Consider the following 13664-nt stretch of genomic DNA (forward strand, 5'->3'; position numbering starts at 1 on the left):
ATGGTTCACAGACATTCTACATTGAGCACACAAGATGACTGAATGTCTCAGTGAGAAAAATTTCCTCAAGAGTGGTAATAAAAACAGTTCAGAATTTTAAGCAAAGATGACCATATTTGGCCAACACAGCATACCTTCATTGGGCTACATAACACAATGCAATTTAATTGTGCAGATTCTTGAATTAATATAATGGGTAAGAATGTTAAATTAGGAGAAAACTAGAAACTTCAAACATGAATACTACACTGCATAAACGTGATATGAATAATCAATGCAATAGCATGTTTATATCAATCTAGGAATATTCATGCATAATGTACAATATGGTGAAGCAACACTTAAAGTTGGTAACATATGTGTATACTAGTAAAACCTTGACTAAAAAATGTTACATTTACTAATGTATGATCACATTTTCTCAACAATTGGAAACTGCCACAACCCATTACTAGGCATGTCAGGTATTAAACCATGTAACAATTTTCATTTACATCGATGAATACATTTGTAAAATTAAGGTGTGCCAATCTTTTAACATTAACATAAATCTCTATTGACCACAAATATTACTTTCAGGTTGTCTGTTATGATTATGCTGTATCACTGTCACCTTAAAAATCTGGTATCACTCAAAAAGTGCATTACTTTGGCATAACATTGGTAAAAAAGACCATAACTCCCACTTTTATAAAATGGCTCAGCAAAAAATTGAGAAACTTGGAGAATATTGGGATAAACAATAATAACTTACTAATAAAAACAATTTGTATGTAAACAACTAACTTTGCAAATCAATGCAGGTACATCAACATGCTTTTGTTTATGATCAAACCCATCAGTTCTCACTGACCATGAATGTTGCATCAACACAATAAAGGTTTACATGATAAGACCTGTATGTTACTAAGTTGTAAATTAATAACTCTAAAACATACCTTAACTCTAATGTATGATTAATTATACAGTTCTTAGTGCTTTAACATTTCATGTTGATTTATCTTGAATACAACAGTACACTCAAAAAGTTGCATTAGAGTGGTGCATGTTTATGTGCACCACCCCCACCCCACCAACCAAATTTTGTTGTGACAGAACAAGCCACAATATATGGAACTTTCTTGTCACTGATCTAATTGTTCCAGCAATTGTCTCCATGATTTTATTTATATGTGCATCAAGCATTACAAAGATTATCGATAACAACTTCCTGGTCTTGGTATAAATTGACAAAAACAAAATCAAATCGAGCAAAGATACGGTGATGCTTAAGTTTAGGCCTATGATTGTGAATGATCACCATTAACCATCTGTGTTGAGTGTAACCGAGGCTAACTGAGGAAGACTTGCATTCAATTAGTCTACACTAAGCTTGCTTCAACTAGGCTGAACGTTAAACCTTAATCACTATACCCCTCTATGTTTATTGTAGACCCCACAATTTATCACAAAATATTACTGTACACAATTTGCTATTCTTAATGCTCATCAATCTTGGTTTGAATGTATAAAAAATTTACTGGCTTAGATAATTTGCTTAATATCAACTAATTGCTGTTTGGCCTTCTTATTACACCCAGTTCTAATTGTATTAACAGCTTATTATTGACTTTACTATATGACACCTTTTATAAAGTTGCATTAGTGTTCCAACTAAATTTTCGCCCCCAACTTTGCTCTTCGTCATAACAAGGCATGTCACAGCACTTCAAACTTGTAGTTGCCCCTGATCTCACTGTTTCACCAATATTGTAATGTTTAGTATTATATATCATTTAAGTGTACTAAGAATTACCCAAATTATCATTTTACACATTATTTGTCTTGTAAAATTGTGCTAACAAACTAAATCCCTGAAAACAACACTATGCAAATCCAGCAAACAATCTGAAAAACATAACTAACAATAATTCTGGGTCAACAAATAACAGAAAAACAATAGAACTTGAAGAAAAGTCACAAAATGAAATAAATCATGCTTGAAGTTTTGCAATTAATGAAATGATCTTTTGAGGCAATTTCCCCTTGTCTTTGCATTGCAGCAGAACATTTTGCAGAAATGTCAGTGTTCCTTTTACTTTGCCGTTATACTGTATGTTGAAAACATAATATGTTGCCAGCAGGATTAGAACTGCCTCAGGGAAAGATGCTGCAGTACTGCATTTTTCGTTTTCTGCAATGATTGTTATGTTTGATGGGTCCAGCGGATCCCCAGTGTATGTTATGACCGGTGTGCTGATTTCAACATCCGAGCTAACCTATCAAACAATGAAATAAATAGGATGATTAATTCCTGATAACACATTTTCAAAGGTAATCCAGCTTCTTCAGAATCACATACACTAAACTTGCATTTGATAATATTACTTGGGAGCTGATTTGAATAAGCATCATTTCTAGCTATAAATGAATATTGCGAATGTTTCTATAACTCAGGGTATATATAAACCAGAATGTCAAATAACTTAGTGATTCCTTGCCATTATGAAGCAACATTAGATGGCATATTTTCCAACTTCCACCGTGCTGACCTGATATCACCAGAAGTGCCATTGGCCTTAGAGTATCGAATAATAGGTGCCTATATAAGAAGATTGAATTTGAAACCAACTATCATTTCTTCAGCGATCAACTTTATTAAGACTTGGCTCTAATTGAAGACAAGTGAACTGTGACCTCCATACAAAACATTCGGGATTTGCTACTTACCAAATGCTACCTAAATTCAATTCATGATATGTGGTGGTAATTAAAGGGTTCAGGTTTTCATGTTTGTTGATCTCAAATGACCTCTGACCACAATCAAAAACAGGAAGAACCACCTACTCACCAAGGGTTACCTTGTGTTATCTTTTAATTCAAAGAAAAAATAGGGATCATCTGCTCACCAGGGCTATCTACATATTACTCTTGAAGTGCAAACCATCTTTCACTTCTTGAGGTATAGTGTTTACAAACCGAGGCCTCACACACACCCCGATCAGCATTGCATAGATTTCTTTGGCCTTAGAAGGGTTATCGACATATTACTCTTTACATCTTTTGCAAGTTTACAAATAATACACCAACTAATGAAAGGGTTATTAAAATGGGAAGCTTACATCATCATCACTGTTTATAAACAGAAAGTTGCGATCTTCTTTCAGGAAGCCAGGTAGTATCCAGAGAGCTGCGGTCCATGTAGCATCTGTAGCAGAAATAAACACTGAAGTTATTGTCTTCATTCAGTGTAAATGAATGTAAAATGTAACACAACAGTAAAAAATTTCATGCTGATTTCCTGAAAATAACATAATGATTTAGTAAGTTGATGTAGTGTATCAATGCAGTTTTATCTCTGCACTCTTAAAAATAACTACATTGAAGTGTTCCTTAATTAATGTTTTATTGCAGGATTCAGTAAACCATCTAATTCATCCAATGACGACACTGTTGCTACTTTGCCTCATATGGTCACAACTTGTCTCCTTGCTCAGATTATCCTGTATATATGAAACAGGATTGGCCACATTTTTCTTCATTATCTTGAAAGACCTTGGATTTTTTTTTAAGTTTTCAAACATCTGCCATCAGTTTAACTAATTTATATTTTAAGAAGCTGACAAAATGCTTGTCTCAATTGAAACTGTTAAGACATATCTCCTAGTCTACATAATAGTAAACTTTTTTATTATTTTTGGTAATTAACTCAGCACTTTGAGATGTTAACTTACCCCTTTTGTCTTTTTCTGTCAATTGCTGAATAAAGTTGTTGTATTCAACAAGGAATCGAAGAGTGCCCTTTGAGTGATTTGTGTTGTAGGTGATGATCTTTGCTGCAATGTCATCAAGATTTTTGTAGAACATCTCCGACACTGCATCCCAACTGATGATGGCTGAAAAATCTTCTATGATCTATGAATTAAGGTAATAAAAAGGATGATAATGACATTGTATTAATAAATAACTTTCAAACAGGAACTTTCAGCCAAGTATTCGTGTTAGATCATTAAGTCAGTAAAAGAATCTTGTTTTGGCAGTTATTCATGATTTTCTTCAGTCAAACCTCTATTTTAGTAGAAATTCTAAACATTCAAATACTCTTACATATCATCCATGGTATTTAGATTCACCTACTTTTTTGAAAATCCCTGTCAAAGCTAACAATGTGTTTCTTCCATGGTAAATAAAACAGCTATGATAAGCTCACTTGGCAGGTTAATTTGTGGCAAAATGCACTCATGACCCTTTTCCTTGAACTTTGTCTACCTCAAATGATTCTTGAACTAAAAAAGGTAGGAATCATCTACTAACCAAATGCAATCAACATTCTAAGGGATTTTTAAGAAGCCAGTAACTGACAATTTTAACACTTATTGCACTGTGTTTCATGAATATCAGCTATGATTCAAGGAAGCTTCCCTTCCTGAGAAATCCTGAGAGCAAGCTATGCAGCATGAACACAAGTTCATTCACCCTTACATACACAAGCCTTAACATTGGCTTATGATTTCGTCAAACCAACAATTTCCAGTGTAGAACATTATAATCATAAGTCTTAATAATTAGGAATCATATGTTTGAAATTACCTGTTCTGCACAAAATAGAGTAGGAAATTTGCCTCTGATTTCTGCTATTGGTGGTTTCTCCTCAAGTACAAGTCTCCTTCTCTCTCCAAATGTCAGTGCCATTAATGACTTAATTTTGTTCTTGTCTTGTTTTTTCTTTGTTGATTCCTTTTGTAGTTCCTTAATGTGCAGTTTGATAGTCTCCTCTGTTTCACCCTCAGGTAGAGTCCAATCAGCTCCGTCTTTTCGTTCTCCCTCGTCAGTTGTTGCATGTGTAGATGTCTTCCTCTTCTTCACAACTACATCCCTCGTCATGTGTCTCCTCTCATTTCTGAACTTATCTTTGAGTGCATTTTTCAATGCATCCTACAAAACCAAGATACGAATGAATGAATGGAAGCTGCAGTATGATGAGATAATCTGATATCAATGTTACATATTCTGTTAAAATACCTTTCTTCAGTCTGGACTTGTAATTTAAAGAGCTATGAAATTGTGATGAACACTTGAACACAAAGTATATTGTAATTTTGTTACAAGGTCTTAAAAACAGCTGAACAATTCAAATTAAACTTCAACACTATTGTTAGGTATAAAACTCGGCAACCTCACAATGTAATTTATGCACATGTTTCATCATGTCACCTCACCCATTTTAAAGAGTAGACACCTTGATCTTACAAGCATGCACATCTGGACATTCATGTCAGATGCATGCACAATGTGTACTGGTTCATGCATCTTCTCAGGTAGGCCAGTAAATTATATGAATATGTATGTATACATATATGTCACAGGAGGGGGCTAATGTGCAAACATCTGCATGTATACAAGACCCCAGACTACAATATCCCCCCCTCCCCCACCCACCCTGTGCTGCAGCAGTTCAACCCTTGCATCCACCCAGTTAAGTTCCCTCAAACTGAAAAGTACTTTTACAAACCAACAGCAAAATTAATCTATAGTGGATGTAAGATTTTGCCCTTGAAATGGCAGGAGAAACAATCTAGTTTTGAATGCCCCATCATTTGATGTCTTTATTAAAAAGATCCAGCTGTACATAGTTCTTCACTAGCACCAGCTACTGGATATAAAAATGGCTTTTGACAATTAAGCAAATACAGTGAAAATAGTCTCCTGTCTACCTGAAAAGCACCAATTTGACTGATACCATTAGTAGTGGTAGTTTTGTACAAAGTAGTCGAAATTACACAATCTAGTCAGGTGCTTTTTATATGTACATATACGCCCACCTTCTAGATAATAAATGAAGAGCTTAATCATATACTTACATAAGGCTCACAGAATGGTAATTTGATTGCCAAGTTTGGAAAGGACTTTATGACTGCTTTAGCTGCTGTATTGTATTGATCTGTAGTAGGATACCTACAAAAAAGAATATCACTTTATAGTTGATTCACATACAGGGTTAGTGCCAGCTGTAAAATTTAGGAGGGGGGGGCAATTACCCACTTAACCAACTCTTTTGGGGGGGTTTAGTATATTGGGGGAGCCTTTTTAAAATGTGGAGTGAAAGGAAAAGATGGTACTGTCTGGGGCTCCAAAAGCTCCAGTTTTTAACCTTCATATCAGCAGGACAGGGCTTGGTTGGGTGAGACTCATACAGGCCCAATGATCTCCCATAATAGAAATTTCTTATGTTACGGGATACTGCGGACCATCTCTATAGTGGTCTCTTGTATCATTCTTGAAGATATATTGTCTAAATTGTTTTGTTTTTACTATGTAATTCTTAATTCCTTGTTTTAGTCTGATGTTGATCTGGGATTGAAATAAACCTTACACACACAAACACCAAAAATTACATTTTTAAAATAATATCAACAACTTATTTTGCAACTTAATAATAACAGTGAAAAGTTCACCCATTTACCCACTAACCATCAAGTCCTGCTTGTACTAAGTACCTTACCTAGCACCCCCATTCCCCCCAGACAGGCTGAGTCAGCTAAAAGGCTATGATTTTATATTTGAGGTCGCTGTCTGAGCTTGTTTGTTTTGGTAATGTGGATATCCCCATCTGAAGTTAAAATATCAACAGAACTTTAACAAAGTTGTAACCACATCATTCCAAGGTTCCACAATATTAAAATCTGTAGGTTATTGACACATGACGTCTTTATATGCAAAAAATCAAATGCGAAAATACAGGCTTCCAAAGGTGTTATTGTTCCAGGTTAAATAACACCACAATTTCAAAGATGGCATACTTACACATTGACATATTTCAAAGCTAGTAATTCTGAGATGTTGAAAAGTCAAGATTCCAAAGACTTGTGCATTATGCATGCGTATGACATTTGAAGGCAAAAATTTACACTGGTTTAGCATTAGTGATTGAAAAGACAAAATATTAATATTCAAATAGGGAAAGGTACTTACACAGTAAACAAACACATTTTGTCAAATGTAGCTTGGATTACAGCAGATTTAATTCTGTTGCTGACAGGTCCCCCTTTTAATAGTTCTACCAAGATGTCTCTCCTAACATCATCTTGATGCAGCTCAAACTTGTTTGGCCATGGCAAGAACTTTTCTTCTTCATGAAAACTATCAAGCATGCAAAAAGGGTAAACAAAACTTTATTAGCAAAATGTATAGAATTAGCACTTTCAATAAAGTGACCCTAAACAAATTTTACATGAACAATACAGATTATACTTTGACACAGGTTGAACAGCTTGATTTTCACTACTTCAGCTGTAAGTTGTTGAACATGCATGTCAGTACTTAGCAAAATGTGACTTCATATTAAATGGCCTCTTCAAATAAGGGGCTTTGTACTGAACTTCTTTAGGGAATGTGTGGGACTTACTGTTAACCAACCAAGTTCCACCAACCCCCCACCCCCATACCCTAATATATTGTAGTGATAGCTTAAAGAGAAAATGCAGTCACCCTGATTTGAATTAGTATACTGTAGTATAATATTTCTATTATGGCTCTTCCTACTCATGTGACAATGTTTTTGTTACTGAATTGTTGAATTCATGCACCATAACTCTTAGATTTGTCTTTTATATGCAATATTTATGTTCTAAAATGCCATAAAATATAATTGTAAGGTCAGCACCAGAAATTTGCAAGGTTTAGCTGATATTGCAAATTAGTTTGGGGCAACTGCTTATTCCCTTAAATAAGCTCTTTTTTGCTTCTGTCAAGGTAGGATAATAATTCAAACATGAAATGTTACATGTCTTACCTGTCTGAAACATCACTGGTACAAGGTACATCTCTTTCATTTCCAGCCAATATAATGGTGTCATCTGAACTTGAAGAGCTTGTAAATGAACTGGCACTGAGGCATGCAACTGACAAAGGAAAGGAGTGTCCAAAATATGTATTATAAATTATTTTTCTAATTTGCAAAACCCCAGGATGTAAAGATTAAATATGTGTTGCTCATAAGTACAAGAAACAAAATAACTGGATTTGCATTGCAATTTGCTACTTACTATTAAATCTTCAACTGCTAACCAATTTGATATTGATTAGCACTTTCATTAGACAGTAATGCTTTTTGATTGATATTGCAAACTGTAAACTGTTACAATGAAAATTTGAAGTAGTATTCAACTTTGGCATACCAATTTGTCCCTTGCAGAATACCTTCAGACTGTGATAATTTCTTATCTTAAAGCTTCCCTGAAATTTCAAATATGAATACTATAGTGACTTCCTCCTGTCAAATATCCCAAAACTTTCCACTACTGTAGGGGGAAAGCCATGAGGAGAGGTTATGACAATGTACATACATTCATACAAGAATGTTTTATGTGCATATATTATCCTTGGAACTACCCAAGTACCAATAAGTTCCAAATGGGGTTCACACATCATATTATGCCAATAAGGCTCCTTCATGAAATGGTAATAAACATGCTGCTGATAGGCAAATTTTTCTGGACAACAATCTTTTTGCAATCGTGTACAAGAAGCATTTATACTTACCTTCATCTCTTTCACCAATCACATTCAGTTTAACTGCTTTATCTTCCATCTGCTCTTCTTCTATATCACCGTCAATGTCCACCCAGTCGTCAAAGTCTTTATCAAAGACCTGAAGCCGAAATTTCTTTATCCCAAATTGAGATTTGATTTCTGGTTCTACATCACTTGCACTACATAAGAAAACCCTTTTTCTGGATCCATAAGTTACATGGTACCGTTTAAGTGCTTCACTGAAGACACAAATATATAGAAACTAAAAAGTTGTTTCTTCTAACCTTTGAAGTTCAAAGTAACAATGATAAGGAATGAGATGCTCTATTTTAAGTATTAATGTTTCTCTAAACAAAGTACTTAAGTGTTACCATTCTCTGATTTTGATTTGTGTAAATTGATAAGGGTAAATGACAAGCAAAATCTTCATAAGCAAATATGACCCATTTTTGTTGAAAACACAATACATAGCTATGGAAATGTTGACTGTAACCAATAGTGCGCAAAACCATCAAAACAAAATACACTTTACCACCTTTGATAAAGATTGCATCTATTTTGCCAAATTCATGCAACCTATTTTCTCTTGCCTCTAGAACCATGCAACAACCTTTTGCATACAATGAACTGTGTAATTCAACAAAAGCTAATGTATGCACTTCTTCAATGCTTGGAAATTGACTTTTCAAAGCTCTCTGAATCCCATCACAAAACTGATGTAACTTTTGAATGTCCCCTCCTGAGTTGGATGTCATTTTGTCATCCAAAAAATTCTGACCAGCTCCATAATAGCACATAAGTAATTGATGATGCCTTGCCAATGTCTTACACAAATTCCGCCTGTTTTTCTGCCTATTGGCAATTTCTTTGAAATATGCATGTTTAGCTTCAAACCTCATTGTCCAGCAGTGAACAAGAGGTCCATATTTCAATATTGAACGAGGGTAATGCAATAAGTAATGACTTTTGGGTTTAATTCTATCTTCAGGAAAGAGCTCTTTCAGAGCAACCAGAAATCCATGCACCAAATATTCCAAGTATGCAACCATTTCACATGGTATAGAGGGAGCAAATGTAATTTCACAAATATCCATAAGTGACAAAAATAGTTCCCAGTATTCATTTCCCTCTGGAATTGAGCTTCCTATGATTAAAGGCAATAATCTCATCAGGCACCATGTTTGAGATGCTGTTTGTTTGATTTTGAAACTTCCCAGGTTAGCAGTGGTATTGCAAGTTGGTTTGCTTTTCTGATCACTTTTTCCAAAGGGAAAAAGTTTCAAAGCACTGTTAAAAGATTCCAAAGTGAAAAAGCCATCCTGAATAAATGTTGTCACAACCTTCGTCATTAATTCTGGAACAAGTCCTTCGAGCAAATCATGAGCTGGATCAGGTGGTAGACAACTGATTACATCAAAGTATTGCAAATCTGACAAAACAGATTTAGAAGCTACTCCATAAACATGCCTAAGACCTTGATTTTCCATAACTAACTGCACCTGATGTTTGTGACCAACACTTGTTCTTTCGATTAAACTGGATGAATCAAAATGATCTTGAATGTCATTACTACTTGCCATGCAAAATCTACATATTCTACCAGCATGAAAATGTTGCTGAAAGCCTCCTAACTGATGTGCTGCCAAGTTATCCATGGAAACCAAACTAATGCAACCCTTGAATGTAAACTCCTCCTGGTTTAAAGTTGTTATTGTCACCCCCTTACTTTCTAAGACTTTAACATCCTCAAGAAGCGGTTTGAGCACTTTCCCAAAGCCATACTGTTTTATTAATCTTGTACAGCAGAGGCAAACAAGCTGAATTGATGACAATTTTGACCGAAACTTTGGGGATAAATTTCCAAGAACAAAATAAAATGCAGCAACTTTGTAGCTGTTAGCTTTATTTCTAAGTGGGTTCACCACACCAAAATCATCATAATAAAAATGAACTTGGAGTGCATGTGGCTCCAAAGAGAATAGGGGATGATTTTGAAATGCTTCACCATCACAGTAATCCTCATATCGCTTGTCCCCATGTCTAGAACGGGACTTCAGAACTTCTGCTAAAATATCATCATGACTTAAAAGACTTTTTAGAGTATCAAGCAATGGTACATAAATGAATGTATCATCTTTCCCACAGGTGGAACCTAGCACATGTTCAACTGGCTCAACTAAACCAAAATGCTCCTTATAAAAAGCTGTCTGTTTATAGTCTGAGGCCAACTTTTCAAAGATGTTATTTTTCTTTTCAAACTTTTCATCGATAAAGTTAAAGATATCAGGATTTTTAGCCACTGTGAAACCAGAAGCTGAAAGTTTTTCTTTGATCTCTGTGCTATCATCCCTTGAACTGTTATAGATGAGTTCAGATAGCTCTAATATTATGCTATTTGTAACAGTAAGTGGTAGTTTATGCTTCTCTTTCATGCCTAAGATGAAAAGAGCAAAGTCTCTTTCCGTGGATCTTTCACCGATTTCTCTGATGTGTGATCCATCACCCAGAGCAGCAGCATCGATAGCACTTATTCCAGTTGATTCTGCAAGACTATTTTTATGCGAATTATGAGTCACATCATCAACTTCTAAACCAATGTTTTCCGTCACTAGACTTGTGCCTACTTCAGTATCCTCATGCCCACCAGAGTTACTGTCATGCCTTATGTTAACATCGAACACTCTTTTATGAAATTTCCGCAGATGGGAATAAAACGTGCTGAACACCCGATATTTTCTTTCACAACCATCTATTCCACATCTTATGGAGAAGTTGGGTTCAATACTATGTGAGAATCTTATGTGATGTAACAACTTTTTGAAAGTAATGGTCCTGAAAGTGTTACATATTGAACAACTTTGCATCTGCAAGGATGCCATAAGGCCTAATCTAACAAAACCTTGGCTAGGCTTTATTAGGATGGCTTGGCATAAGTACTGGACAAACCTCACAGCATTAATGCACACTCAGTTTTAATAGTTCAGTCTTGGCCTGCGCTAGCTAGGCTTATAAACTTTGATACAATGGTAGGCCACAGTGTAGGCCCTGCATTGTACTAGTGGCTGTTACTTGTAAGACATAGCCTAGGCTTAGTTATAAAGTCTTCTAATCTTATATAGGCGAATAAGTAGCAGAACAGTTAGGCTAGTAAAGCCTAGGCATAACAGTTATTTAATCTGTACTTTTATAAACCAAACAACTCTTTCAAGGGCTTAACGTCAACTTACACTTGTGACATGTTGCTTTAGATTCATATAAAAATACAAGCGGCCGTTGAAGGTGAAGTCCAGTCGTGTCAAGTCTCGTCAAATGTGACGGCGAAGCGCTTCTGCGGGAACAAACTAAGAAATACTAGGACTGGTCGCCAAGCAGTGCAGTGATGACAGTATACTGTATACTGTACTGTACGTACGTAGGTCTAAGGCATTGTGTTAGCGCCAAGCGCCAAGCGCGAACGAACCACCCTTTGTGAAAGAAAACTTGTCATTGGCTTAAAGTTTGAATCTTTCATTTGATATTATGTGGGGTTCTTTCTAATTTTTCAGATATGCACCCATTTTCTGGAATACCAACTTTGAATCTTTTACATTTTTACCAATATTTATTACCACATCCACATTCTTGAAAGGCTGTATTCAGTGAATTAATGTAAAGTAGTGTTTTAGGAAATTTGTTTTTAACCAATGAGAAGTAAGAACACTTCTGAGACGTATAGTCTGCCATTATTCTCTCGGCGCGGCCTGGCTGCAAACGTAACTTTTATTTCTAGTACGAATGAGTACATCATTGTAGAAAATTCTATAGAAGTCACAATGAAAAAAATGTTTCAGCTATGGTCGACGTTTAAGGGCCAGGCATTGTTATCATCCGTTGTGGGGATAAATGTATGCTGGCCGTGCGAAAAAGCACAAAACACTTAAACGTACACAATCATGACAAAAATATTGTTCCAGCTAGCTCAAGCTGTACTTCTAAGAATATTTTGTAAACAAGTGTCTCGAGAAATACTCACGTTTAGGCTCTATCAGTTTGAATTGTGAGCAAGGGCGTAGGAACCGGGGGGCTGGGGGGGCGCCAGCCCCCCCAGTGAAAAATGTGGAGGGGCGGAAGTATCATTCCGCCCCCCCGGTTCGCAGGTCAGAAAACCCCTTTTTCATTTCCAAATGAGAAAAAAATCTCATTTGGAGCACCAAATTGCATCTAGGGCCAGTTGAAAATACAAAATTAAGTTTACAAAATGGAGTGGGTGTTGAAGTGTGCTATATTGCACCAAATTGCATCTGAGGCCACCTGGAAATGCAAAAAATTCCAAAGGGGAGGGGGACACCCCCTCCCCTTAAACCCCTCCCCCAGGCCGGCCTTCAGTCTTCAGCCCCCCCACTCAAAAGTACCTTCCTACGCCACTGATTGTGAGTCAAACCGTCTTCATGGGCCAATCCAGAAGGGGAGGGATTCAGTGTTTCGAGAAAATGATCGCAGTAGCTTATATACTTTCCGTTGTTTTGTTATGTACATAACGTACGGGACTACCTTCGTTGAGGGGGGGGGGGGTTGGTCTGACGCAACACAAGCTAGCATGCTCGAAAAAGAGCGGCTGGTCTGAAGAAAAGGGTACCTTCTGATCGATGGGTTGCAAACCTTCACCCCGTCTCATACGCGCCCATGGTTAGACCTATGTAGATCTTATAGATAATTGTCTGCACCCCTTAATCAGGTGTTGGTATTTATAGGTTGGGCGCCGCTCCTTATCTGTTCATTACCTCAGGATCATTTGCTATTTTGACTGTATTAGTTAGTCTTGCCTTATTAAACTTTCACGAAACTTCATATAGGCCTATCCTACGACTCCATTCATATCCTCTCACCCCCACATAAGAAACAGTTATTATTTTACTAATAACCATGCAGACATTTCCACGGGGAAATTCGGGGATACTCCATATATCTGTGCAGTTTGCCGTATATTTATAACACGATATAGGCTATTAATAAATAAATGTCAAGCTAAACAGCTGGCCTATTGTCGCCCCAATTCCTTTTGACAGTAATTTGCATTGGTTGTTGGGACTTTAGAAATTGGGCCTATAGTCGCCGGGGCAGCTCTGTGTTCCAAAATGTACATGTAGGGTACTATAGGGTGCATACAAATAATG

At 36.3% G+C, this 13664-nt stretch overlaps 2 protein-coding genes across 7 annotated transcripts in view; both read right to left on the minus strand.

Annotated features, from left to right (window-relative positions):
* Nucleotides 1–13664, minus strand: part of LOC139978872 (histamine N-methyltransferase-like) — a 73658-nt gene that overhangs the window by 6370 nt on the left and 53624 nt on the right. The gene's annotated exons all lie outside the window — the stretch shown is intronic.
* Nucleotides 260–12828, minus strand: LOC139978869 (sterile alpha motif domain-containing protein 3-like). Its single transcript, XM_071989405.1, has 9 exons — nt 11739–12828; nt 8521–8750; nt 7772–7880; nt 6952–7119; nt 5841–5934; nt 4570–4914; nt 3714–3894; nt 3102–3187; nt 260–2258 (listed from the first exon to the last, which is right to left on the minus strand). Exons 1-9 carry the CDS (start codon nt 11747–11749, stop codon nt 1974–1976), a joined length of 1509 nt encoding a protein of 502 aa, XP_071845506.1. The 5' UTR covers nt 11750–12828; the 3' UTR covers nt 260–1973.

Source organism: Apostichopus japonicus, chromosome 13 (genome assembly GCF_037975245.1).
Source record: "Apostichopus japonicus isolate 1M-3 chromosome 13, ASM3797524v1, whole genome shotgun sequence".
NCBI classification, from domain to species: Eukaryota; Metazoa; Echinodermata; class Holothuroidea; order Aspidochirotida; family Stichopodidae; genus Apostichopus; species Apostichopus japonicus.

Coding starts and splice junctions, on each gene's coding strand:
- LOC139978869 (XM_071989405.1), bottom strand. Junction 7,120..7,771: donor ACCAGTGATGTTTCAGACAG/GTAAGACATGTA, acceptor CATGCTTGATAG/TTTTCATGAAGAAGAAAAGT. Junction 4,915..5,840: donor TACCATTCTGTGAGCCTTAT/GTAAGTATATGA, acceptor TTGGTTTTGTAG/GATGCATTGAAAAATGCACT.